Below are 24,399 nucleotides of genomic sequence, written 5' to 3' on the forward strand. Positions count from 1 at the left end.
TTACATAAGGAAGAGGAAAAAAGCACTAGGCTCCAAGATGATGCAATGACGTATAAAGATGGCATTAAGTTATGCCACTCTTCATCAGTGTTCGCTACTTAGGACCCCCAGTACTGCCCAATGAATGAAACCGAAATCCCTATAATGATTACGCCCTCTTCCCCCCTCTAATCCGCTTAATGTTATGATGCCAATAATTGGGAAATGCAAAAATAGATGATTGTTGTTGTGCAGCAAGGCGCATAGCAAGTTTTAAGTGTTTTCGCTTTGGTTGGTGTTTTCCTCTCAAAAAGTCGTCAATAAGCAGGTCTTAGCTATCGTGGCTCAAATTACTTCGCTTTTAAATAAGGGCGGGTCACCCGACTTGCCGTAAAGAAAAAGATAAAAAGCAGCAACCCCCCCCCCCACACACACACACTCACACACACACACACACACACACACACACACACACACACACACACACACAGACGCCAAAAAAAAAAACAACAAAAAAACAACACAAGTCACATGTACTAGTATTCATGGGGATCATGTATCATGTTATGACTAAGTGTCAGACGTTGATGCTGTTCGTAACACGTGAAGTCATGAGTTATTTTTGTTCCTTTTTTTTTTCATCAGTTGCAAGTGCAAGACGTGGAATACAATGGTGTGGGAATCATTTTTGTCCTGTTTACTCGTAGTTGCCATGGGACAATGACATTGACCCATGCACTGGCCACAGCTGTACGAACGGCCATACTTTTAAAGTTTAGTTTTGGCTTCTGTTTTCATATTAATTATAATTAACCCCCATCTTCCCCCCCCCCCACTTCCCCCCCCCCCCCACCATCGGGATTTTATTGCAGCTTTCGTGTAAATATGGGTATATAATTGAATGGACAATGGTATGAAATGCTGGGTGGAGTCGTATAGGTACAAGAGTGTAAAACGACATTTTTTTTCTTTAATCACCTCTTTTATGGAATCATACGGCAAAATGTTTGTGGAGAACGAGAGATCATGCGTATCGACCAGACGATGCGAGGTCGTTAGACCCGCCGCATTATTAGGAGTTAAAATAACATTGCATGCTTTCATTCAACTATCATTTCATAGCATAGGGCTTTTCTAAATAATACATTCATAATTATTTCTTTGCCATGCGATTTGATTTAAGAATGGGATTTCACTGGAGGACAACTTTTCGAGGTTGAAATGATCGAATCTATCTTCTCTGCATGGAAGACATGCAGTCGAAAGTGAAACTATAGAACAGACTACGAGTACAAAGCATGCATGTTAAGCATGTATGTTTATTACTTCCAATACTAACACATTAGTTATATGGTTATTTGCAGTGTTTTTAGCTTCAAGGGACAACGAAGGATATGGCGTAACAAACAGACTGTATTTAATACAACGGCACTATGTATCTAGTCCAATCAAAATAATGTAAGCAAGTGAGAGCAGCTGATATTGACTTGAGTAAAATCACGATTGTTCAGCACAAGACGTGATATTTGGGAATTCTCAATGAGTCCTTGGTCAGGATACCTGTAATGTTATCAGCGTTATACTCAGCTTTGTTGAAGGAATTTTTCATTGCACCTTGATTGATATTCATCGGGATACCTCAAAGGCAAAGGAGCTAAGACACAATTAAAGCCACCCAATGTTTTTGTTTATAATTTGTGCCAATAGTTCCCTTAAAGAAAAACACAAAACCTTTACGTTTGAGTTATGCGAGAAGAATGAGATGATCAACAGAACTGTACGACATCCCTCTTCCATCTAAATTATCAAATTCACCTTGTACTGGTGTATGTAAAACTGAGGAAATGTGCAGGAATTTAAATTTTGAGTGTATTCAAATGTCAAAGTCGCGCTTTATTGCGAGTTGGTTAGTACTTTGCTTCTCTCAATAAATAAATCCTTCGATGTTTGGAGTATTAGGTAAACACTCAACGCAAACGCAAACTCCCAAACCCTCGTCACCGATGTTAGTCGCATAAAAGTCATGTCGAGCACACTCAAGTACTATAGCATATCACCTACGTTATACAGAGCGAGACCTGCTTTCGAATAAACTGGCGACGGTCGTGTACGTTTTACAGCTCGAAAGAATTTCATTTTTGAAAGAGATGAAGAGAATTTTTGCACTGAACATTATCAAGTCTTCACTGGATATCACGTAGAGGAATACCAGCCCTGAAGATAGCGCATGCTGTCACCCCTTTATTTATGCTTTATTCTGTCATCAGTTTTTTTATTGATTTATTTTGTGCTCGCTGCGATTCAAATGGCGACATCGGTGCTTGCCGCAGTGGATCAGATCATGAGTTGGATAGACTCCATGAGTGATTACAACATCGATGGTTTGTAGTCCTTCAAAAGTTACATTCTTTTTTTATACAAGAGATGTCTTGCACATGGCGGTTGTCCTGCGCAGCAACAACACATCACAAACGAGGACATACCGATTATTTCCTGTTAAATGCTTTCATGTCAAATTTTTGCGCCTACGGGCAAGCAGATGCCGTAAAAGATACCTCGCTTGATCCACAGACGGATAATGATATGTTTGTGTGTTTTTCGTACGTGTGTGTGTCTTTTTTTAAAGAAGTTTTTGAAGCCATGACTCCACCTCTAAACGCCTGCAATAATGTTGTACATGTGTTTAAACTTTATATTGTTTGTATTCATACCTGTTATGACTGAAAATAAATGAAATACCTTCGAAAAAATAAATGCTTGAAAGTAAATACAGGTTGTAATTTACTTGTATTCTTAACAATTATTTACCAGACTGGAGTTTAACACGAGGATTTTTTTTCTTCACAAACGTTTGTCGCGTATTTAGTTTTTGGAAGAGGAAGGAGAAAACAGAGCAAAACAAAAACAACGTACAATAGACTCCATTATCAAGATTTTCATGTCCGAACCACTCCCAGTGTTTCTTCAGGAACGTTTCATTCTAAGTAAGTTTCTTGTATCGCTTCTGTTTAGGTGCCGGAGCAAGTGCAAGTGGCGGAGTTGGTGTTGGAGCTGGAGGTGGTGTTGGAGCTGGGGCGGGAGCCGCAGCCAGGGTAGGAGTCGGTGGTGGGGCCGGTGGCGTAGGCAAGGCGCCTCTGGCCATTGACGAGACAGCGCAAGTTCAGCCAGACCTCGATACTGACGCAAGTAAGTCTACATACTTTTAGTGTTCACACGCTACACTTCTTGAAGGTTTTCTTTCTGATATGCTGTTCTCGAGTGTTCATTCATACTCATCTGTTCGCAGACTGGACAAGGTTGTGGATCAGTATGTAGATCACGTAGGACATATCTGTGGAGATGTGGCTTGTGTCTAGTCATGTTGGCATGATTCAACACCGAGTGAGCTGTTATTTACGGCTGCTGCAGACTCAAGTGCATGAGAAATCTTTGTGAGGCACACCGTTCTCAAGCTTTGTCAGTCAGAACGACTCAGTGTAGTTTCAGTCCTCCTAGACACATTGGTAACTTGTCGCTCCCTCAGATAAATAGCTGGCGATGAACTCCGACAAGAAATCCGAGGCAGTTACCCGGGAAGTGACTGAAAACTGAAAACATTTGTATCTGTTTAAATGGTGGAATGATGCTCAACTGCATAAATAGGCTTCATTCAACTTTGCTGAGGAATTTAAGCAAGGTTTTGATATCTTCTTGCACTTAATGCCTTTGGCTTGTCTTTATGTTTAAACTGGACTAGTGCATCTTTGTGTGAAGTTTTTTTTTTTTATATTAGGATTGCTTCTGGAACACTGCTTCAGTAAACAAGAGATCTCTTCACAGCTAGTCTAAAATGGTACCATCTTGTCAAAGAATATACAATGTAATAAGCAAGCAGCATATAAGACCCATGGCTAATTGCTTGCTTTCCACTCGCAATGTAGTATTCAATCTGGAGATCTTTCCAAGACATCCAACATGCCACCAATATAAAAGTCGGATGCACAGATTGTCAGTCCCAAGAAATGATTGTAAAATCCATATGTATCTTGTGACCTGAAAGTTTTGACGCTGTGTCATGGACTCATTAATAATGGGGAAAACCACAACTCTTTATGTGAATCATTGCTGTACCCTAGGTTTCTTTAAGGTGACACACAATGTAAAAGTCTAGATACAACCAGCTCTTATTGAAGTTGGACACAAATTTTTAAAGAATGAGAATGCACTAAAGCGTTCTCATTGTTCTGGTTTGAAGCGTACTTCATGCACTCTTTTATATAATTGCATAGATTGACACGAGATGCACAGATGAACACAAGTGCTTCTGCATGCATAAGAGCACATTTTCCCCCTGGACCAGTGACCGACAATGACAATAAGGGACAATTCATGAAATGTCAGCTTTCACAAGGATATATAGGACCTTTAAGGACGCCCATTTAATTAACAGTCCGGGTACGATTCCCAAGTTCAGAGACATTAAAAAGATGTTCAGTCGATAGCTGTTGTCTTTAATGTTGGTTACATTGATATGAAATTATGCACCAGATTTCCCTGTTCCTATATAGTTCCTTGGAACATAATTAGAAGTTTGCTACCAAAACATATTCCATCAGTGTGGAATGATACAAGATCCTGATTGATATGACATAATCTCCTGCTGAATCTTTTTTTTTTTTTTAACCAGAGAATAAGAAATAAAGAGTGAGGCTATATTTTCTTGAGCAAGTACCTTACAGGCACAAAAATATAATTTCTTTTGTATAAGGATATTGTCTTGGATATCAGATTAGATCAACACTTTTTGATATATAAAGGGATGAAGTGAATAGAAAGTGAAAAAAATAATGAAGAGGGGCTTTTCGACTCTTTCCTGATGAGGCCAGCTCCCATTATATCGAGGGGGTGGGGTTGATAATGGCTCAATCCAGAGTATTGTCAGCATGACAAGTTTCATCCACATTGATGCATTGGGCATTTTGTGTCCATATTTACCTTGTGTCCATATTTACAATGCAAATACTTTGGCAAAAATTTACTACAAAGAATTTCAAAATTATGTTTGAATGGACTTGAGGGGGCAAGAGACCAACCCGTGCTATGGAATGTCAGATTGTCTGTGGTCTGTTAACTACAGTCTTTTTGGATGAATATTGTGAAAGTTAGGGATATCTTAACATGGAGGTAGTAAAAGCTGTGAAGCTATTTTATAACTCTGGGGAACATTTTTTTAACTTTTGGTTAATCATGGTGAAGGATTTTTTAGCAAGGTACAGCTAGCTAACTACAAACATGATATCATACTTTGAAATTACAGAATATTGTAATTTTATAATTCAACAGTGAATGTTGCATGCAAAAATCTAGAATGGAATAATGGAATGATATATTTACAACAAGATGCAAATAGTTTGTGACCCGCCGCCATGACCACACATGAAAAAGTAAAGTAATTTGAATTTATAGAGGAAAAAATGTGCATATGAGTTCTTATTTTTTTTTTTAAAGTGGAAATGACACACAGTCTGTATCACTGAAACTGCTGAGAGTTGTCTCAAAATCAATCTAAAATATTTTTTTGACAGTCTCAGTAAGGAACAAAGATCAATATCAATACCTGTAAACATAATCATAGTTATCACTTTAAAATCATTGACTATGTTAATATGTCCCCTCAAATCAAAGTAATGCTTGACTGCTTCTAAACCTCACAGCTGATCCTTAAAAATTGCCAATCCGGGAGCCAGCTGTATTAATGATACTGCTGTAGAATCTTGTGGATGAAGAGAAGAACAGAGAAGAATAATTTTGTATCCTAGGACGGTAAGAAATATGTTTTAGTTACTTATGAAGTTTGGTTAGGAAGGGTCACGTTTGTGGTTTTATTTTGCTGGTCCCAAATCCTTGAGATTCATGTCCGGCTCTCACAGTACTTGGGCGAAGAATTGTCTTTTTTTTTTTGTTCTGTAACACTGTCTATCTCTACTAACAAATATTTGAAAGATACTTTACGTTGTTTTGCATCACATAGAATGTTTCATCATTTTCTTGTTACATCCAGCAGGATTTGATTTGCTGAAGACAGGGATCCATTTTGCTGTAATTTTATGCGACAAAATAAAACTTGCCTTTTTCATTTATTTGTTTTTCTACAGGTGCCGGAATGTCAGCAGAGGGGTCAATCGGTGGCGCTTTGCCTTCAGCTTCTGCCAGCTTTGGATTGCCATCAGCATCGCTCTCCGTCGGGGTAAGATTTTCCCAACTTGTTCCCCTAGTCAGTTGACTGAAGTTTTGTTGGGAGGAAATAATTTGCAATTTTGTTGCCTTTTAGCTTGAGGGAACAATCCTGGGAGAGTTTGTGAACTATGGATATTTTTGAAGAGAAATACATCACTCGAGACCTTGTTGTAAAAGATATTAATTACTGGTTCAGGGTTAATCGCGGCACTGATTTGCAAATTGCAATACAAAGTGAAATATTTTAAATTCATTCTGGGGCCATTCTGAGGAAAGAACTCTGTCAGACAAAGAAAAAATGTGTGTTGGGAAAATGTTTGCACACATAGAGCTAACGATATGTCCTTTGGCCCCTACAGTAGGGTACTGATGATGAACTTACCACATTCGTCTATTGTAATCTAGAAGATTGGTGGGAGAAAAAAAGAATCCCTGTACTGTTCAATGAAGGCATACTTTTTTTCAATATGCTTGTTGATATACTAGAAACCGCAATCATCAGTGCTGCCTCTCCTACACCAGTGAAAAAAAGCATTATGCTAGGGTATCTTGTTCTTCACAGATTGGCACATTCATTGGCTTGATAGAATATTGTCAAATCAAGATTCATCTCGATATATATTTAGTTGATTCCCCTTCAGTCTACACAGCTGATCTTAAACATTTGTAGAGTTAAGTGGTGCAAAATTGTGCATGCCAAACAGAGATTCAAAGTTCAGAGATATCAAAACATCTTTATGTATATATATATCAAATATAGGACAGGCAATTCATTTCACTACTGATCTCAGCTCCTTAGCCTGCTGATATTTGTACATTTAGCGTTGATGTATCTGTGAGTACACTCAGCAGGATCTTCAGTTGCTTTTCAGAAGCCTCCACATCCCTTTTCAAGAATTTAATTTTGTGAGGTCATATGTAATAATATTATACGGCCCAATTTTGAAAACATCCCACTTCAATCAGGTACCAAAATTCTATGGGTTGATGGTCTGTCTGAGGATACATGATGTAATTGTAATTCAAATGTGATGTACCTTTTGTGTTGCAGGGGGGAGCAGATGCTGATGCAGACCTGTCGGCTGGAGCAGGCATCGGTGTCAGCGGAGATGCTCCATCAGCCAAAGTTGACCTGGGAGGTGCACAAGATGTTAATGTAAACGTCGGTGCTGCTGTGGATGCCGATGTCAAAGCACCAAAATTGAGTGGTGGAAAAAAGAAGAAAGGTTCACTGCCACGAGGATTTTTCAAGAAAGGTGGAGATGCCAAAGTAGAAGGGGACATTGATGCCAATGCTTCAGCAGCCCTACCTGATACAAATGCTGATGTCTCACTTGAATTGGGTGGCAAAGCCAAACCTCGCAAAAGGAAACGGCCAGGATTTTTTGCAAAATTTGGTTGGGGAGGGGACTCATCATCTTCATCTTCATCAAGTGACTCTTCTGATGAGGAGGGTGCAGGGAAGGTCAAAGTCCGAGGGCCTGCACTTTCTGGTGGTATTGGAGGAGATGCCAGAGGAGGTGGAGGATATTCATTACAAGGACCAGATGTTGGTGCATCGGGAACCATTGATATGCCAGGAGCTGCCGCTGCCGGACTTAATGTAAACGCTCCAGATGTTGACATTGATGCATCCATGAGCAAACCAGAAGCAGATGCTTCCGTTGGAATGGGAAAAACAAAGAAACCAAAAGGAGGAAGGTTTGGATTCTCTATGCCAAAGTTCAAGTTTGGTGGCGCTGGTGGAGGAGACATTGACACTGGAGTAAAAGCTGATGTTCCAAGTGCTGATGTCAGAGTCGGTGGGGATGGGAATATTGCTGGCTCTAAAGATATTGGAGTTGTAGTTCCGGGTGGAGCAGGACAAATTTCAGGAGATGTTGATGTCAAACAAGCACAAGGAGATGCAGACATAGGTGGGGATGTGAAGGGAGGGCTAAAATTTGGAGTGAAGCTACCATCTTTTTCTGCAGACAAACCCAACGTTTCAGCAAGTAGCAAATTGCCATCTGCCGATGTTCAGGGAGGAGATGTAGACATTCCATCAGCTGACGTGAAGGGTGGCTTAAAAATTGGGGGAGGAGATGGTGTTGGACTTGATGTGAATGCTCCAAAAGGAAGCATTGGACTTGGTGGTGATGCTCACCTTGATGTTGGAGGGAGGGGTGCTGGAGTAGATGTACCCTCAGGAGATCTTGATGGAAGCATATCAGGCGGTGTGAAAGTGCCATCTGGAGATATTGACATCGGTGGAGGAATCAAAGCTCCTAAAGGTAACCTTGACTTTGGAAGAGGAGGAGACATTGGAGGTGTAGCAGCCATTGGAGGATCTGGAGATGCAAACTTGCCATCAGTAGGTGCAACAGGAGGTATAGATGCATCAGTTTCAGGCTTGCCTGCAGGTGATGGGGGAGTTGAGATATCTGGACCCAAATTTGGCATCGGTGGTGCTGGAGGAATGGACGTAGACATCCCTTCTGGAAAAGTGCAGGGTGATGCTAGTATAGATGTGAAAAGGCCAGATCTAAAAGGTGAAGTTGATTTACCAGATGCCTCTTTGCCTTCAGGGGGAGTTAAAGTTGATGCACCAAGTGCTGGTTTTGGAGTTTCTGGTCCTCGTGCTGGTGGGCATGTAAGGCCTGCTGATGTCGATGGAGAGATGGACTTTGATATCAAGCCAAAGAAAAAAAAGAAGCGGGGAGGCTTCAGTTTCAAGTTTCCGAAGTTCAACTTTAACTTTGGAGGAAGTGGTGATGGAGATGGTGGTGCTAGTGCAAAGATGGATGTTGATGCTGACTTGAAAGTTAAGGGTGGAAGTGCTGGTGATGTTGACATTGGTTTTGCCAAGCCAGAAGTGGATGTTGGTGTAAAAACTGCAAAACCAAGCATTCATGCTGGAGGTGAAATAAGTGGAGGCCTGGCTGTCGGGGGCCCAGATGCCAGTTTACCAAGTGGAGATGCTGATATTTCTGTGACCAGACCTGACACTGACATCGGAGCTGACGGGGAAAAGAAAGGAGGAATTGGCTTTGGTCTCAAAATGCCAAAGTTCAAAGGTCCTCACTTCGGTGGAGGAGGACATGGCAGTGGTGATATCGACATGGATGCAAACATAAAAAAACCTGATGTTGATGTTGAGGGTGATGTCAAGTTTCCCTCTGGTGGCATTGAAGGAGGTGTAGACATAGATGCCAAAGGACCAGATGCCGATCTGTCTTTAGATGGACCTGACTTGGATGTGTCTGGGGGAGGAGACATTGATGTGAAAGGCGGTGGTAAAAGCAAAGGAGGCTTTGGCTTTGATCTGAAAATGCCCAAGATAAAGGGACCCCACTTTGGAGGGGGAGGACGTGGGGAAGGTGATATCGATGTGGATGCAAATATCAAAAAACCTGATGTTGATGTAGAGGGTGATGTCAAGCTTCCCTCTGGTGGCATCGAAGGAGGTATAGACGTAGATGCCAAAGGACCGGATGCTGATCTGTCTGTGGGTGGACCTGACTTGGATGTGTCTGGCGGAGGAGATATTGATGTGAAAGGCAGTGGCAAAAGCAAAGGAGGGTTTGGATTCGGCCTGAAAATGCCAAAATTTAAGGGACCCAACTTTGGAGGAGGAGGGCATGGCAGTGGTGATATTGATGTGGATGCAAATATAAAAAAGCCTGATGTCGATGCAGATATTGCCAAGCCAGAAGTTGATGTGAATGTCAAGACGGCCAAACCTGACCTAGATGTAGGGGGAGGAGTCGCACTACATGCTGGTGGGGACATCGATGTGAAAGGGCCAGATGTTGGTGCCTCTGTGGATGGTCCAGACATGGATTTTGATGGAAAGGGGAAAAAGAAGGGGGGATTTTCCTTTGGTGTCAAAATGCCAAAGTTCAAAGGCCCTAATTTTGGTGGAGGAGGACGTGGCGATATCGATGTAGATGCAAGCATAAAAAAACCTGACGTTGATGTTGAGGGTGACGTCAAGCTTCCCTCTAGTGGCATTGAAGGAGATGTAGACATAAACGCCAAAGGACCAGATGCTGATCTGTCTGTGGATGGACCTGACTTGGATGTGTCTGGCGGAGGAGATGTTGACATAAAAGGCAAAGGGAAAAAGAAAGGAGGGTTTGGCTTCAGCTTGAAAATGCCCAAGTTCAAAGGTTTCAACTTCGGTGGAGGAGCTGATGCTGATATTGATGTAGATGCAGATGTGAAGAAACCAGACATGGACATCAAGACAGATGCCAACCTTCCATCTGGTGGCATTGAAGGAGGTGTAGACGTAGATGTCAAAAGACCAGATCCTGATCTGTCTGTCGATGGTCCTGATGCAAAAATTTCTGGTGCAAGAGATGCTGACATTAAAGGCAGTGGCAAAAGCAAGGGAGGGTTTGGCTTTGGCCTGAAAATGCCCAAGTTTAAGGGACTCCACTTTGGCGGAGGAGGACATGGCAGTGGTGATATCGATGTTGATGCAAACATAAAAAAACCTGATGTTGATGTTGAGGGTGATGTCAAGCTTCCCTCTGGTGGTATTGAAGGAGGTATAGACGTAGATGCCAAAGGACCAGATGCAGATCTGTCTGTGGATGGACCTGACTTGGATGTATCAGGTGGAGGGGACATCGATGTAAAAGGCAGTGGTAAAGGAAAAGGAGGCTTTGGATTTGGCCTGAAAATGCCAAAGTTTAAGGGACCTCACTTTGGAGGAGGAGGACATGGCAGTGCTGATTTGGATGTTGATGCAGATATTGCCAAGCCAGAAGTTGATGTGAATGTCAAGACGGCCAAACCTGACCTAGATGTAGGGGGAGATGTAAAACTACCATCTGGAGGACTTGCACTGGGTGCTGGTGGGGACATTGATGTGAAAGGGCCAGACGTTGATGCTTCTCTGGATGGGCCAGACATGGATGTCTCTGGTGGTGTGGACATGGATGTTGACGGAAGTGGGAAGAAGAAAGGTGGATTTTCATTTGGTGTCAAAATGCCAAAGTTCAAAGGTCCTCACTTTGGTGGAGGAGGACATGGCAGTGGCGATATCGATGTGGATGCAAACATCCAAAAACCTGATGTTGATGTTGAGGGAGATGTCAAGCTTCCCTCTGGTGGCATTGAAGGAGATGTCGACATAAATGCCAAAGGACCAGATGCTGATCTGTCTATTGGTGGACCTGACTTGGATGTTTCTGGCGGAGGGGACATTGACATGAAGGGCAGTGGTAAAAGCAAAGGAGGATTTGGCTTTGACCTGAAAATGCCCAAGATTAAGGGACCCCACTTCGGAGGAGGAGGACATGTGGGTGGTGACATCGATGTTGATGCAAACATCAAAAAACCTGATGTTGATGTCGAGGGTGATGTCAAGCTTCCTTCTGGTGGCATTAAAGGAGATGTAGACATAAATGCCAAAGGACCAGATGCAGATCTGTCTGTGGATGGACCCGACTTGGATTTGTCTGGCGGAGGGGACATCGATGTGAAAGGCAGTGGTAAAGGTAAAGGAGGCTTTGGCTTTGACCTGAAAATGCCCAAGTTCAAAGGACCCAACTTTGGCGGGGGAGGACATGGCAGTGCTGATTTGGATGTCGATGCAGATATTGCCAAGCCAGAAGTTGATGTGAATGTCAAGACGGCCAAACCTGACCTAGATGTAGGGGGAGATGTAAAACTACCATCTGGAGGACTAGCACTAGATGCTGGTGGGGACATTGATGTGAAAGGGCCAGATGTTGATGCTTCTATAGATGGTCCAGATATGGATGTCTCTGGTGGTGTGGACATGGATGTTAATGGAAGTGGGAAAGAGAAAGGGGGATTTTCATTTGGTGTTAAAATGCCAAAGTTCAAAGGTCCTCATTTTGGAGGAGGAGGACGTGGTGACATCGATGTGGATGCAGACATAAAAAAACCTGACATTGATGTTGAAGGAGATGTCAAGCTTCCCTCTGGTGGCATTGAAGGAGATGTAGACATAAATGCCAAAGGACCAGATGCTGATCTGTCTATTGATGGACCTGACTTGGATGTATCTGGTGGAGGGGATGTTGACATAAAGGGCAAAGGGAAAAAGAAAGGAGGCTTTGGTTTTGGCCTGAAAATGCCCAAGATTAAGGGACCCCACTTCGGAGGAGGAGGACATGGCAGTGGTGATATCGATGTTGATGCAAACATCAAAAAACCGGATGTTGATGTTGAGGGAGATGTCAAACTTCCCTCTGGTGGCATTGAAGGAGATGTAGACATTAATGCCAAAGGACCAGATGCAGATCTGTCTGTGGATGGACCCGACTTGGATTTGTCTGGCGGAGGGGACGTTGATGTGAAAGGCAGTGGTAAAAAAAAGAAAGGATTCAGTTTTAAAATGCCAAAGTTTAAGTTTCCTCACTTTGGAGGGCATGGCAGTGCTGACATTGATGTGGATGGGAAAGTAAAACAGCCAGACCTTGATATTGAGGGTGATGCCAACCTTCCCTCTGGTGGCATTAAAGGAGGTATAGATGTAGATGCTAAAGGACCAGATGCTGATCTGTCTGTGGGTGGACCTGACTTGGATGTGTCTGGTGGAGGAGATATTGATGTGAAGGGCAGTGGCAAAAGCAAAGGAGGATTTGGATTTGGCCTGAAAATGCCAAAGATTAAGGGACCCCACTTTGGAGGAGGAGGACATGGTAGTGGTGATATTGATGTGGATGCAAATATCAATAAACCTGACGTCGAAGGTGACGTCAAGCTTCCCTCTGGTGGCATTGAAGGAGATGTCGACATAAACGCCAAAGGACCAGATGCTAATCTGTCTGTGGATGGACCTGACTTGGATGTGTCTGGTGGAGGGGACATTGATGTGAAAGGCAGCGGCAAAAGCAAAGGAGGGTTTGGATTTGGCCTGAAAATGCCCAAGTTTAAGGGACTCCACTTTGGCGGAGGAGGACATGGCAGTGCTGATATCGACATGGATGCAAACATCAAAAAACCTGATGTTGATGTCGAGGGTGATGTCAAGCTTCCCTCTGGTGGCATTGATGGAGGTATAGACATAGATGCCAAAGGACCAGATGCAGATCTGTCACTGGATGGACCTGATTTGGATGTGTCAGGCGGAGGGGACATTGATATGAAAGGTAGTGGTAAAGGTAAAGGAGGGTTTGGCTTTGACATGAAAATGCCCAAGTTTAAGGGACCTAACTTTGGAGGAGGAGGACATGGCAGTGCTGATTTGGATGTTGATGCAGATATTGCCAAGCCAGAAGTTGATGTGAATGTTAAAACGGCAAAACCTGATCTAGATGTAGGAGGAGATGCAAAGCTACCATCTGGAGGAGTTGCACTAGATGCTGGTGGGGACATTGATGTGAAAGGGCCAGATGTTAGTGCCTCGTTGGATGGTCCAGACATGGATTTCAATGGAAAGGGGAAAAAGAAGGGGGGATTTTCATTTGGCGTCAAAATGCCAAAGTTCAAAGGCCCTAATTTTGGTGGAGGAGGACGTGGCGATATTGATGTCGATGCAAACATCCGAAAACCCGACATTGATGTTGAGGGTGATGTCAAGCTTCCCTCTGGTGGCATTGAAGGAGGTGTAGACATAAACGCCAAAGGACCAGATGCTGATCTGTCTGTGGATGGACCTGACTTGGATGTGTCTGGCGGAGGAGACATTGAAAGGAAGGGCAGTGGTAAAGGTAAAGGAGGGTTTGGATTTGGCCTGAAAATGCCCAAATTTAAGGGACCCCACTTTGGAGGAGGAGGACATGGAGGTGTTGACATTGATGTGGATGCAAACATAAAAAAACCTGACGTTGATGTCGAGGGTGATGTCAAGCTTCCCTCCGGTGGCATTGAAGGAGGTGTAGACATAAACGCCAAAGGACCAGATGCCGATCTGTCTGTGGAAGGACCTGACTTGGATGTGTCTGGTGGAGGAGACATTGAAAGAAAGGGCAGTGGTAAAAGCAAAGGAGGCTTTGGCTTTGGCCTGAAAATGCCCAAATTTAGGGGACCCCACTTTGGAGGAAAAGGACATGGGGGTGGTGATATTGATGTGGATGCAAACATCAAAAAACCTGATGTTGATGTCGAGGGTGATGTCAAGCTTCCCTCTGGTGGCATTGAAGGAGATGTAGACATAAATGCCAAAGGACCTGATGCTAATCTGTCTGTGGAAGGACCTGACTTGGATGTGTCTGGTGGAGGGGACATTGATAGGAAAGGCAGTGGAAAAGGTAAAGGAGGGTTTGGCTTTGGCCTGAAAATGCCTAAATTTAAGGGACCCCATTTTGGAGGAGGAGGACATGGAGGTGTTGACATAGATATGGATGCAAACATCAAAAAACCTGATGTTGATGTTGAAGGTGATGTCAAGCTTCCCTCCGGTGGCATTGAAGGAGATGTAGACATTAATGCCAAAGGACCTGATGCTAATCTGTCTGTGGAAGGACCCGACTTGGATGTGTCTGGTGGAGGAGACATTGATAGAAAGGGCAGTGGTAAAGGGAAAGGAGGGTTTGGCTTTGGCCTGAAAATGCCCAAGTTTAAGGGACCCCACTTTGGAGGAGGAGGACATGGAGGTGTTGACATTGATGTGGATGCAAACATCAAAAAACCTGATGTTGATGTTGAAGGTGATGTCAAGCGTCCCTCTGGTGGCATTGAAGGAGATGTAGACATAAATGCCAAGGGACCAGATGCCGATCTGTCTGTGGAAGGACCTGACGTGGATGTGTCTGGTGGAGGGGACATTGATGTGAAAGGCAGTGGCAAAAGCAAAGGAGGGTTTGGCTTTGGCCTGAAAATGCCTAAATTTAAGGGACCCCACTTTGGAGGAGGAGGACATGGAGATGTTGACATCGATGTGGATGCAAACATCAAAAAACCTGATGTTGATGTTGAAGGTGATGTCAAGCTTCCCTCCGGTGGCATTGAAGGAGATGTAGACATAAAAGGCCCTGATGCTAATCTGTCTGTGGATGGACCTGACTTGGATGTGTCTGGCGGAGGAGACATTGATAGAAAGGGCAGTGGTAAAGGTAAAGGAGGGTTTGGCTTTGGCCTGAAAATGCCCAAGTTTAAGGGACCCCACTTTGGAGGAGGAGGACATGGAGGTGTTGACATTGACGTGGATGCAAATATCAAAAAACCTGATCTTGATGTTGAAGGTGATGTCAAGCTTCCCTCTGGTGGCATTGAAGGAGATGTAGACATAAATGCCAAAGGACCAGATGCTGATCTGTCTGTGGATGGACCTGACTTGGATGTGTCCGGTGGAGGAGACATTGACATGAAAGGCAGTGGTAAAGGTAAAGGAGGGTTTGGCTTTGACCTAAAAATGCCAAAGTTCAAGGGACCCAACTTTGGTGGGGGAGGACATGGCAGTGCTGATTTGGATGTCAATGCAGATATTGCCAAGCCAGAAGTTGATGTGAATGTGAAGACGGTCAAACCTGACTTAGATGTAGGGGGAGATGTAAAACTACCATCTGGAGGTGTTGCACTAGATGCTGGTGGTGACATTGATGTGAAAGGGCCAGATGTTGACACTTCTCTGGATGGTCCAGACATGGATGTGTCTGGTGGTGTGGACATAGATGTTGATGGAAGTGGGAAGAAGAAAGGTGGATTTTCATTTGGTGTCAAAATGCCAAAGTTCAAAGGCCCTCAATTTGGAGGAGGAGGACGTGGTGACATCGATGTGGATGCAGACATTAAAAAACCTGACGTTGATGTTGAGGGTGATGTCGAGCTTCCCTCTGGTGGCATTGAAGGAGGTGTAGACATAAATGCCAAAGGACCAGATGCTGATCTGTCTGTGGATGGACCTGACTTTGATGTATCTGGAGGAGACATTCATGCAAAAGGCAGTGGTAAAAACAAAGGAGGATTTGGCTTTGGCCTGAAAATGCCCAAGTTTAAGGGACCCCACTTTGGAGGAGGAGGACATGGAGGTGGTGGCATTGATGTGGATGCAGATGTCAAAAAACCTGACATTGATGCAGAAGGTGATGTGAACCTTCCCTCTGGTGGCATTGCAGGCAGTGTAGATATAAATGCCAAGGGTCCAGATGCTGATCTTTCTGTGGATGGACCTGACTTGGATGTTTCTGGTGAAGGAGATATTGATTTGAAAGGTCCAAAACTGAAAGGACGTGGAAGTGGCAAAAAGAAGGGCAAATTTGGCTTTGGACTTAAAATGCCTCACTTTGGATTTGGTGGGAATGGTGATGCAGAGATTGATGGGGACAAGCCAGATATCGATGTCAGTGTTAAAAAGCCTGTTGTCAATGCTGGAGGCAACTTAGACCTTCCAAAGGCTGAAGGAGATATATCTGGACCTAATCTTAATGTTGATGGCCCCGATGGAAAAGTGAATATTACAGGTAACATTGGAGGAGAGGCTGACATCGCCATAAAGCCAGAAACTGACATCAGCATCAAAGCTGAAAGACCAGACCTAGACATTGGAGGTAAGGGTAGTCTTGGAGGAGAAGTGTTGACAGGCAATGTAGGAGCTGATCTTGATGGCCCCGATGCTGATTTCGTAGCAGATTTTAAGGGAACCAAAGGGAAGAAAGGAAGCAAAGGAAAAGGAAAATTCAAATTTGGATTGAACCTTGGGACACCTAGCTTCAAACTTGGTGGTAAAGGACATGAACCAGATGCAAATCTGTCCGGAGGAGCTGATGTAGATGGTCCAGATGTACATGTTTCAGCCCATGGAAAAGGAGATGCCCCAGACATATCGCCTCGTGGAGATTCAAACTTGCCTTCTGCTTCAGTTTCAGGCTCTGTAGATGCTCCAGATTCAGGCTGGGGTTTTGGGAAGAAAAAGAAGTACAAAATTTCTGGAGGTAGCAAGAAAGATAAAGGGTTTGGCATAGGAGGCAAATTCAAAGTAGGAGGTGATGGAGGTGGAGATGCATCTCTCCATGCACCAGACGTGAACATAGGTGGAAATGTGGATGGTGATGGATCCATCACTGTTGATGGGAAAAAAGACATCAGCGCACCAGATGCAGACATAAAGTTAGGTGTGAAAGGAGGCAAGAAAAAGAAGAAAAAGGGCAAAAAATTCAGATTAGGAGGCTTCAAACTCGGGTTTGGTGGCAGCGATGAACACACTTCATCATCAGAGTCCAGTTCCAGTTCCAGTTCTGATGAAGAAGATGGCAAGGGTGGGTTTGGATTTGGATTCGGAGGTCCAAAAGGGGCAGGTGACATTGGTGCTGGGCTGTCCGTAGATGTCAAAGGACCTGATGTTGACACAAGTGGAAATGTTCCAGAAGGGAAGGGAGGATTGTCCGTGGACAAACCAGATGTTAGCATAGGAGGAGGAGGAGGTATAAGTGGTGGTTTTGGACTTGGAGGAAATGTGGACATTGACAAACCTGATGTTGATGTAGATGGCAATCTGCATGGACCATCTGCTGGGCTATCTGTAAATGCCCCTGATATTGCTGGTGGAATCGGAAAAGCTGGTCTGGGAGGTGTACTCCCATCGGGAAGTCTTTCCCTTGGTGGAGGTGATGTAAGTGGGCCTGGCGTCAATATTGAAGGCAAAGGAGATCTGAGTGGTGGCATTGGAGGATTAGGAGGCATTGGAGTTGGCATGGGCGGTGCTGCATCATTACCTGATGGCAGTGCTGACTTGGGTGCTGGAGGAAAAGCAGGGCTAGATATTGGAGGTGGTGGCCTTGATGGTTCTGGAGCTGGACTTGATGCAGACATTACTATTCCAAAGGGAAATCTTTCTGTTGGAACGAGTGGAGGAATAGCTGCACCAGCGGGAGACCTGTCGGTGGAAAAACCAGAATTTGACATTGGTGGAAAAGCTAGTCATGACTTGGATGTTGATATCAAAAAGCCAGACGGTCCAGAGGCGCAGGTAAACTTGGGTGGAGGTGGCTTTTCACTAGGTTCTGCAAAGCTAGAGGCAGGATTAGATATAGTGAAGCCAGAAGCAGATATCAATATCAAGTCAAGCCGACCTGATATAGGTGTTGATGGGAATGATGGTGTTAGTGTAGAAGCTCCTGATGTGGACTTAGATATTGAAAGGCCAAAAGCTGATAGTGGATTTGGCATTGGTATTGGTGGCAAGAAGAAGGGCTCTGGCAAGAAAGGCAAAGGTGGAGGCTTTCACTTTGGCAAAATGAAATTAGGTGGTGGAGGAAAAGGACATGTTAATGGTGATGCAGAACTACCTGACCCAAGTGTATCTGGGAAGATTGCTGCACCTGATGTATCTGGTGACCTGGAAGGAGATGCCAATCTGAAAGCAACCACAGAAGTACCAGGTTTAAATGTGACAGTTGATGTACCAGATAAGGATATTGATGTAAAAGGACCAGAACTAGATACACCATCAGGTGGTATTGGATTCGGCTTTGGAAAAAGAAGTAAAAAGGGAGGATCTGGAAAGAAAGACAAGAAAGGGAAATTCAAAATTGGTGGCAAACTAGGCTTTGGTGGCTCTGGTAGTGCAGATGTTGACCCTGAAGCAGATATCAGCTTGCCATCAGGAGAAGTAAGTGCTGACATAGATACATCCACTAAACTGGAGGGTGACTTCGATATCAAGACAGCCAAGCCAAGTGTTGGAGGTGACGCAGAACTCAAAGCACCAAATATCTCACTTGGTGGTGGAGCTGATGGTAACCTAGACATGCCTTCAGATGGAGTGAAAATTGGATCAGGTGGCAAAATTAAGGGCAAGGGCAAAAAGAAAGGTAAAGGAGGCTTTGGCCTTGGAGGCCTAAAGATTGGCTTTGGAGGCAAAGACACATCTTCTGACTCCAGTGATGAAGGGAAAACAGGACTTAGCATTGGACTCAAGGGACCAGATGTAAACCTTGATGATGTAAATGTAAATGGGGACAGTGGACTGAAAGTAGGTGGAGGTATTAATGCTCCCTCTACAGACGTTAATATTGGAGGTGGTCTTGACATGGGTGGAGGAGCTGATGTATCTGTAAAGCCCAGTGCTGACATAAATGTGCGCTCCAACAAGCCAGAGATGAATATTGGAGGTGCTATTCTGGGTGGAGATGTGAAAGAACCTGATATGGATGTGAAAGGCCCTGAAATTGACACTCCATCTGGTGGAATTGGCTTTGGACTTGGAAAGAAAGGAAAAACGGGATCTGGCAAAAAGGACAAGAAGGGCAAATTCAAAGTAGGTGGCAAGTTTGGATTTGGCTCTGGAGAGGCAGATGTAACTCCTCCATCAGTGGACATTGAAGGTGATATTGATGCCAATGGTAAAGGGGGTGCAGTTCCTGAGGTAGATGCTCCTGAAGGTGGCTTTGGCCTGAAGTTTGGCAAGAAAAAAGGAAAGAAAGATGGATCTGGCAAGAAGGACAAGAGTGGCAAGTTCAAGATTGGAGGAAAACTTGGATTTGGTGCTTCAGGAGGTAACGACATAGATGTAAAGGAACCTGAAGGAGCTGTCTCTCTACCATCAGCAAAAATTGACATTGGCGGGACAGATGCAGATGCTGGGCTACATGTAAAACCTGAAGTTGATGCCACCATTAGATCCAGCAAACCAGATGTTGATGTTGATGGGGAAGTTGACATCAAACAACCTGAGAAACCGGACATTAATGTTGGAGGTATTGTTGGATTTGGTGGAGTGGATGTTACTGCAGATGGTGGCAAACATGATTTCAATCTTGGTGGAGTAAGTGGTGTAGATGTCAATATGCCTGATGTGAAAGTGGGAAAAACTGAAGGAGGACTAGGGGTAGGCGGTGATGTGGATCTGAATGTTGATGGGGCTGTGACTGGACCCGACATCAAGGAAGAGGCAGATGGCAAGGGAAAATTCGGCTTCGGATTTGGATTTGGAAAATCAAAGGACAAATCAAGCACTTCATCAAGCAGCAGCAGTAGTAGTAGTAGTTCAGACTCCAGTGATTCCGAAGGCAACAAGAAACACAAAAAACACAAAAAGAAAAAGAAAGGCAAGAAAGGATTTGGATTTGGATTTGGATTTGGAGGGAGTGGCGACGCTGAGAAGGAGATTGATATTGGAGGCGGAGTTGATTCCTCTGGAAAAGGAAGCATAAAGCCTGGTTTAGAAATTGATGTTGAAAGACCAGATGTTAAACCAGAAGGAGGGATGAGTGTTGATTTTGGCAGTGGAGTGGATGTTCCCAGTGCAAAGGTAGATGGTGAAAAGTCAAATTCAAAGATAGGTGGCTTTGGCGTAAATATTGGAGGAGGAGTAGGAGGTTTAGGCTTTGATGTCAAACCAAATGTTGAAGTTGGAGAGCATGAGGGAAAGGGTACAGGAATTGGAGGAGATGCTGGAATGGACTTAAGTGCTAGCTCCGGTTTGAACTTGGATATTGACAAGCCAGATGTCAACATTGGCAAACCTGAAGGGAGCATTGGTGGAAAATTAGGAGCAGGCATTGGAGGAGGTCTTGGCGGAGGCGCTGGAGTGAGCTTGGATATTGACAAGCCAGATGTCAACATTGGCAAACCTGAAGGTAGCATTGGTGGAAACTTGGGAGCAGGCTTTGGAGGAGGTCTTGGCGGAAGCACTGGTCTTGGTCTTGGAGGAGGTGCTGGAGTGAGCTTGGATATTGACAAGCCAGATGTCAGCATTGGCAAACCTGAAGGTAGCATTGGCGGAAACTTGGGAGCAGGCTTTGGAGGAGGTCTTGGCGGAAGCACAGGTGTTGGTCTTGGAGAAGGCGCTGGAGTGAGCTTGGATATTGACAAGCCAGATGTCAACATTGGCAAACCTGAAGGTAGCATTGGTGGAAACTTTGGAACAGGCATTGGAGGAGGTCTTGGCGGAGGTGCTGGAGTGAGCTTAGACATTGACAAGCCAGATGTGAATATTGGCAAACCTGAAGGTAGCATTGGTGGAAATTTGGGAGCAGGCTTTGGAGGAGGTCTTGGTGGAAGCACTGGTGTTGGTCTCAGAGAAGGCGGTGGAGTGAGCTTGGATATTGACAAGCCAGATGTGAACATTGGCAAACCTGAAGGTAACATTGGTGGAAATTTGGGAGCAGGCTTTGGAGGAGGTCTTGGTGGAAGCTCTGGTGTTGGTCTTGGAGAAGGCACTGGAGTGAGCTTAGATATTGACAAGCCAGATGTCAACATTGGCAAATCTGAAGGAAGCATTGGTGGAGACTTTGGAGCAGGCATTGGAGGAGGTCTTGGCGGAGATGCTGGAGTGAGCTTAGATATTGACAAGCCAGATGTCAACATCGGCAGACCTGAAGGTAGCATTGGTGGAAATTTGGGAGCAGGCTTTGGGGGAGGTCTTGGTGGAAGCACAGGTGTAGGTCTTGGAAAAGGCGCTGGAGTGAGCTTAGATATTGACAAGCCAGATGTCAACATTGGCAAACCTGAAGGAAGCATTGGTGGAGACTTTGGAGCAGGCATTGGAGTAGGTCTTGGTGGAGATGCTGGAGTGAGCTTAGATATTGACAAGCCAGATATCAACATTGGCAAACCTGAAGGAAGCATTGGTGGAAACTTTGGAGCAGGCATTGGAGGTCTTGGCGGAGATGCTGGAGTGAGCTTAGATATTGACAAGCCAGATGTCAACATTGGCAAACCTGAAGGAAGCATAGGTGGAGACTTTGGAGCAGGCATTGGGGTAGGTCTTGGTGAAGGCACTGGTGTTAGTCATGGAGAAGGCGCTGGAGTGAGCTTGGATATTGACAAGCCAGATGTCAATATTGGCAAACCTGAAGGAAGCATTGGTGGAAACTTTGGAGCAGGCATTGGAGGAGGTCTTGGTGGAGGCACTGTTAGTCTTGGAGAAGGCGCTGGAGTGAGCTTGGATATTGACAAGCCAGATGTCAACATTGGCAAACCTGAAGGAAGCATTGGTGGAAACTTTGGAACAGGCATTGGAGGAAGTCTCGGAGGAGGCACTGTTAGTCTTGGAGAAGGCGCTGGAGTGAGCTTAGATATTGACAAGCCAGATGTCAACATTGGCAAACCTGAAGGAAGCATTGGTGGAGACTTTGGAGCAGGCTTTGGAGTAGGTCTTGGTGGAGGCACTGGTGTTAGTCTTGGAGAAGGTGCTGAAGTGAGCTTAGATATTGACAAGCCAGATGTCAACATTGGCAAACCTGAAGGAAGCATTGGTGGAGACTTTGGAGCAGACATTGGAGGAGGTCTTGGTGGAGGCACTGGTGTTAGTCTTGGAGAAGGTGCTGGAGTGAGCTTGGATATTGACAAGCCAGATGTCAACATTGGCAAACCTGAAGGAAGCGTTGATGGAAACTTTGGAGCAGGCTTTGGAGGAGGTCTTGGCGGTGCAGATGTCAACATGCCAGATGTCAATGTTGGAGGTGTCTTTTCTGGTCTAGGAGGTGTTGGAGTGAATGTCAAGCCAGAGTCTGATATCAATGTGAAAGCTCCATCAGTGTCAGGAGATGGAGATGCCAATGTCAGCTTAGGTGGTGGTATCTCTGCAGATAAGGATTTTTCTTCCAACATTCCATCGGCATCCATTGGTGGCGGAGACGGAGCTGCTAATGTAGGCATTGGAGGTGGCATAGGCCTTAGCATAGGCGGAGTAGGTAGTGCTGATGTGGGAGGTGATGCTGGTGCAGATGCAGGTGCAGCTCTCAAATTCGGATTACCAGAAGGCAATATTAGTGTGGGAGGAAGCACAGGAATTGAAAAAGATGCAAAGCACAAGAAACACAAGAAGGGGAAAAAACAACATAAAAAAGATAAGGACAAGAAGGGGAAGAAAGAAAAGAAGGAGAAAAAGAAAGGATTTAGTCTTCTTGGAGCTGTCGGCATTGGAGATGATTCATCAAGCTCTTCCTCCTCCTCCTCATCATCATCATCTGACTCAGACGATGGCTTTTTCTCCAAGATCAAAAGTGCTGTGGGACTCTCTTCTGATTCTGATAAAGAAGACAACCCTAACTCAAACAACAACAACAGCAACCTCTTCAATGTCAACAACAATAATTCCGAGGATGGTCCAGAAGAAGAAAATTATAACAACAATGCCAATGATGATGAAGCTGGAGCTGTTGGTGGAGACAACAAACATTCAAAACTTGACGGGAAGCATAAAAAGGAGTCTACCGACAAGGTTAAGAGGCGAGGTCTTGGAAAGCTCTTTGGAGGCAAGAAGAGGTCACGCGATGTCATGCTGGAAATTCCAGATCAATCAGCAGATGGAAGACCTAGTGACGAGCAGAGGAGACCTCTAGCAGAAATTCAGGAAAGCACAGAGAAATTGCAATCACAGCCAGTGGCTGCAGAACCTCCACAGTACTCAAAAGCAGAATTTCTTGCACACTCCAATGCACCAGAGGTGGAAGTTCCCAAATATAAAAGTAAGAAAAGGAGAGCACCTCAACCCCCTTCTGAAAGACCAGCCACGGTAGAAGACTCCATTTCAGAGGGTTCCTGGCCATCAACAGCTTCCTTAGAATCAATGTCATCAGCAGCATCGAAAATTAGAACATCCCTAACTTCTCAGCAGCTTCAAGACAGGAAAATACTGACAAGAGAGTCTTCAGTGTCTTCAGATGTAATGGTAAGTTCTTCCTATGGTGAAGTTTCGTGTGAACACCCTCATCCTGCACAACCCTCCCCAGTGGTAGAAAATGCACATGTGTTGTCTGTCGAGTCTGTTCCAGTTACTAGCCCCAGTATCACCTCCCCCTTGCTGACAACTGGTCATAACGATGAGCAAAGCAAGCATGGCAGCAATATGCATGAAATTTATGAAGTTGTCAAGAGTATGCCCCTTCCCTTTGGTGCACCACCCCCTAAACCAAAACGTGTGCCTGTTTCTGCTGAAACTGACCCCCTTGATGAAAGTACTTCTGTGTGTGATATGTTAGATAAGTCTTTTGCAGTGCCTGAACAAGTACCTTCTAGTCAGTCTGTTGTAGAAGAATCATCTCTTCCAGGTGTGGATATACATGCAGATGCAAACCAACCCAAACCAACAAGTGGACTCCATTTGAAACCTGACAAATGGCAATCAAACCCCCGTGATTCTCTTCTTGGTGAGATTCTCTTTGAATACTCCAGTGGAAATGTGTCTACTCCATCAAAAAATGTGAATGTGTTCCCTTCAGAGGATGTGGGCATCTCTCCAGTGCACTTGCCTGAGGTTTTGAAAATGCCTAACATTCCAAAGGAGGAGATAATTAGTGAACTGCCTTCCATCACCATGGAGGAAGTGTCTCCAAATAACTTGCAGCCAAGTGAGAC

At 44.5% G+C, this 24,399-nt stretch overlaps 1 protein-coding gene across 4 annotated transcripts in view; it reads left to right on the forward strand.

Annotated features, from left to right (window-relative positions):
• LOC140233940 (uncharacterized) overlaps positions 1 to 24,399 on the forward strand; it is a 142,230-nt gene that overhangs the window by 111,535 nt on the left and 6,296 nt on the right. For all 4 annotated transcript variants that reach the window (XM_072314038.1, XM_072314044.1, XM_072314030.1 and 1 more), the window contains 3 exons: positions 2,992 to 3,165; positions 6,114 to 6,205; positions 7,247 to 23,713. In XM_072314038.1, coding sequence (XP_072170139.1) covers positions 2,992 to 3,165; positions 6,114 to 6,205; positions 7,247 to 23,713 — 16,733 coding nt within the window. The remainder of the gene's footprint in view (positions 1 to 2,991; positions 3,166 to 6,113; positions 6,206 to 7,246; positions 23,714 to 24,399) is intronic.

Source organism: Diadema setosum, chromosome 1 (genome assembly GCF_964275005.1).
Source record: "Diadema setosum chromosome 1, eeDiaSeto1, whole genome shotgun sequence".
Lineage (NCBI taxonomy): Eukaryota > Metazoa > Echinodermata > Echinoidea > Diadematoida > Diadematidae > Diadema > Diadema setosum.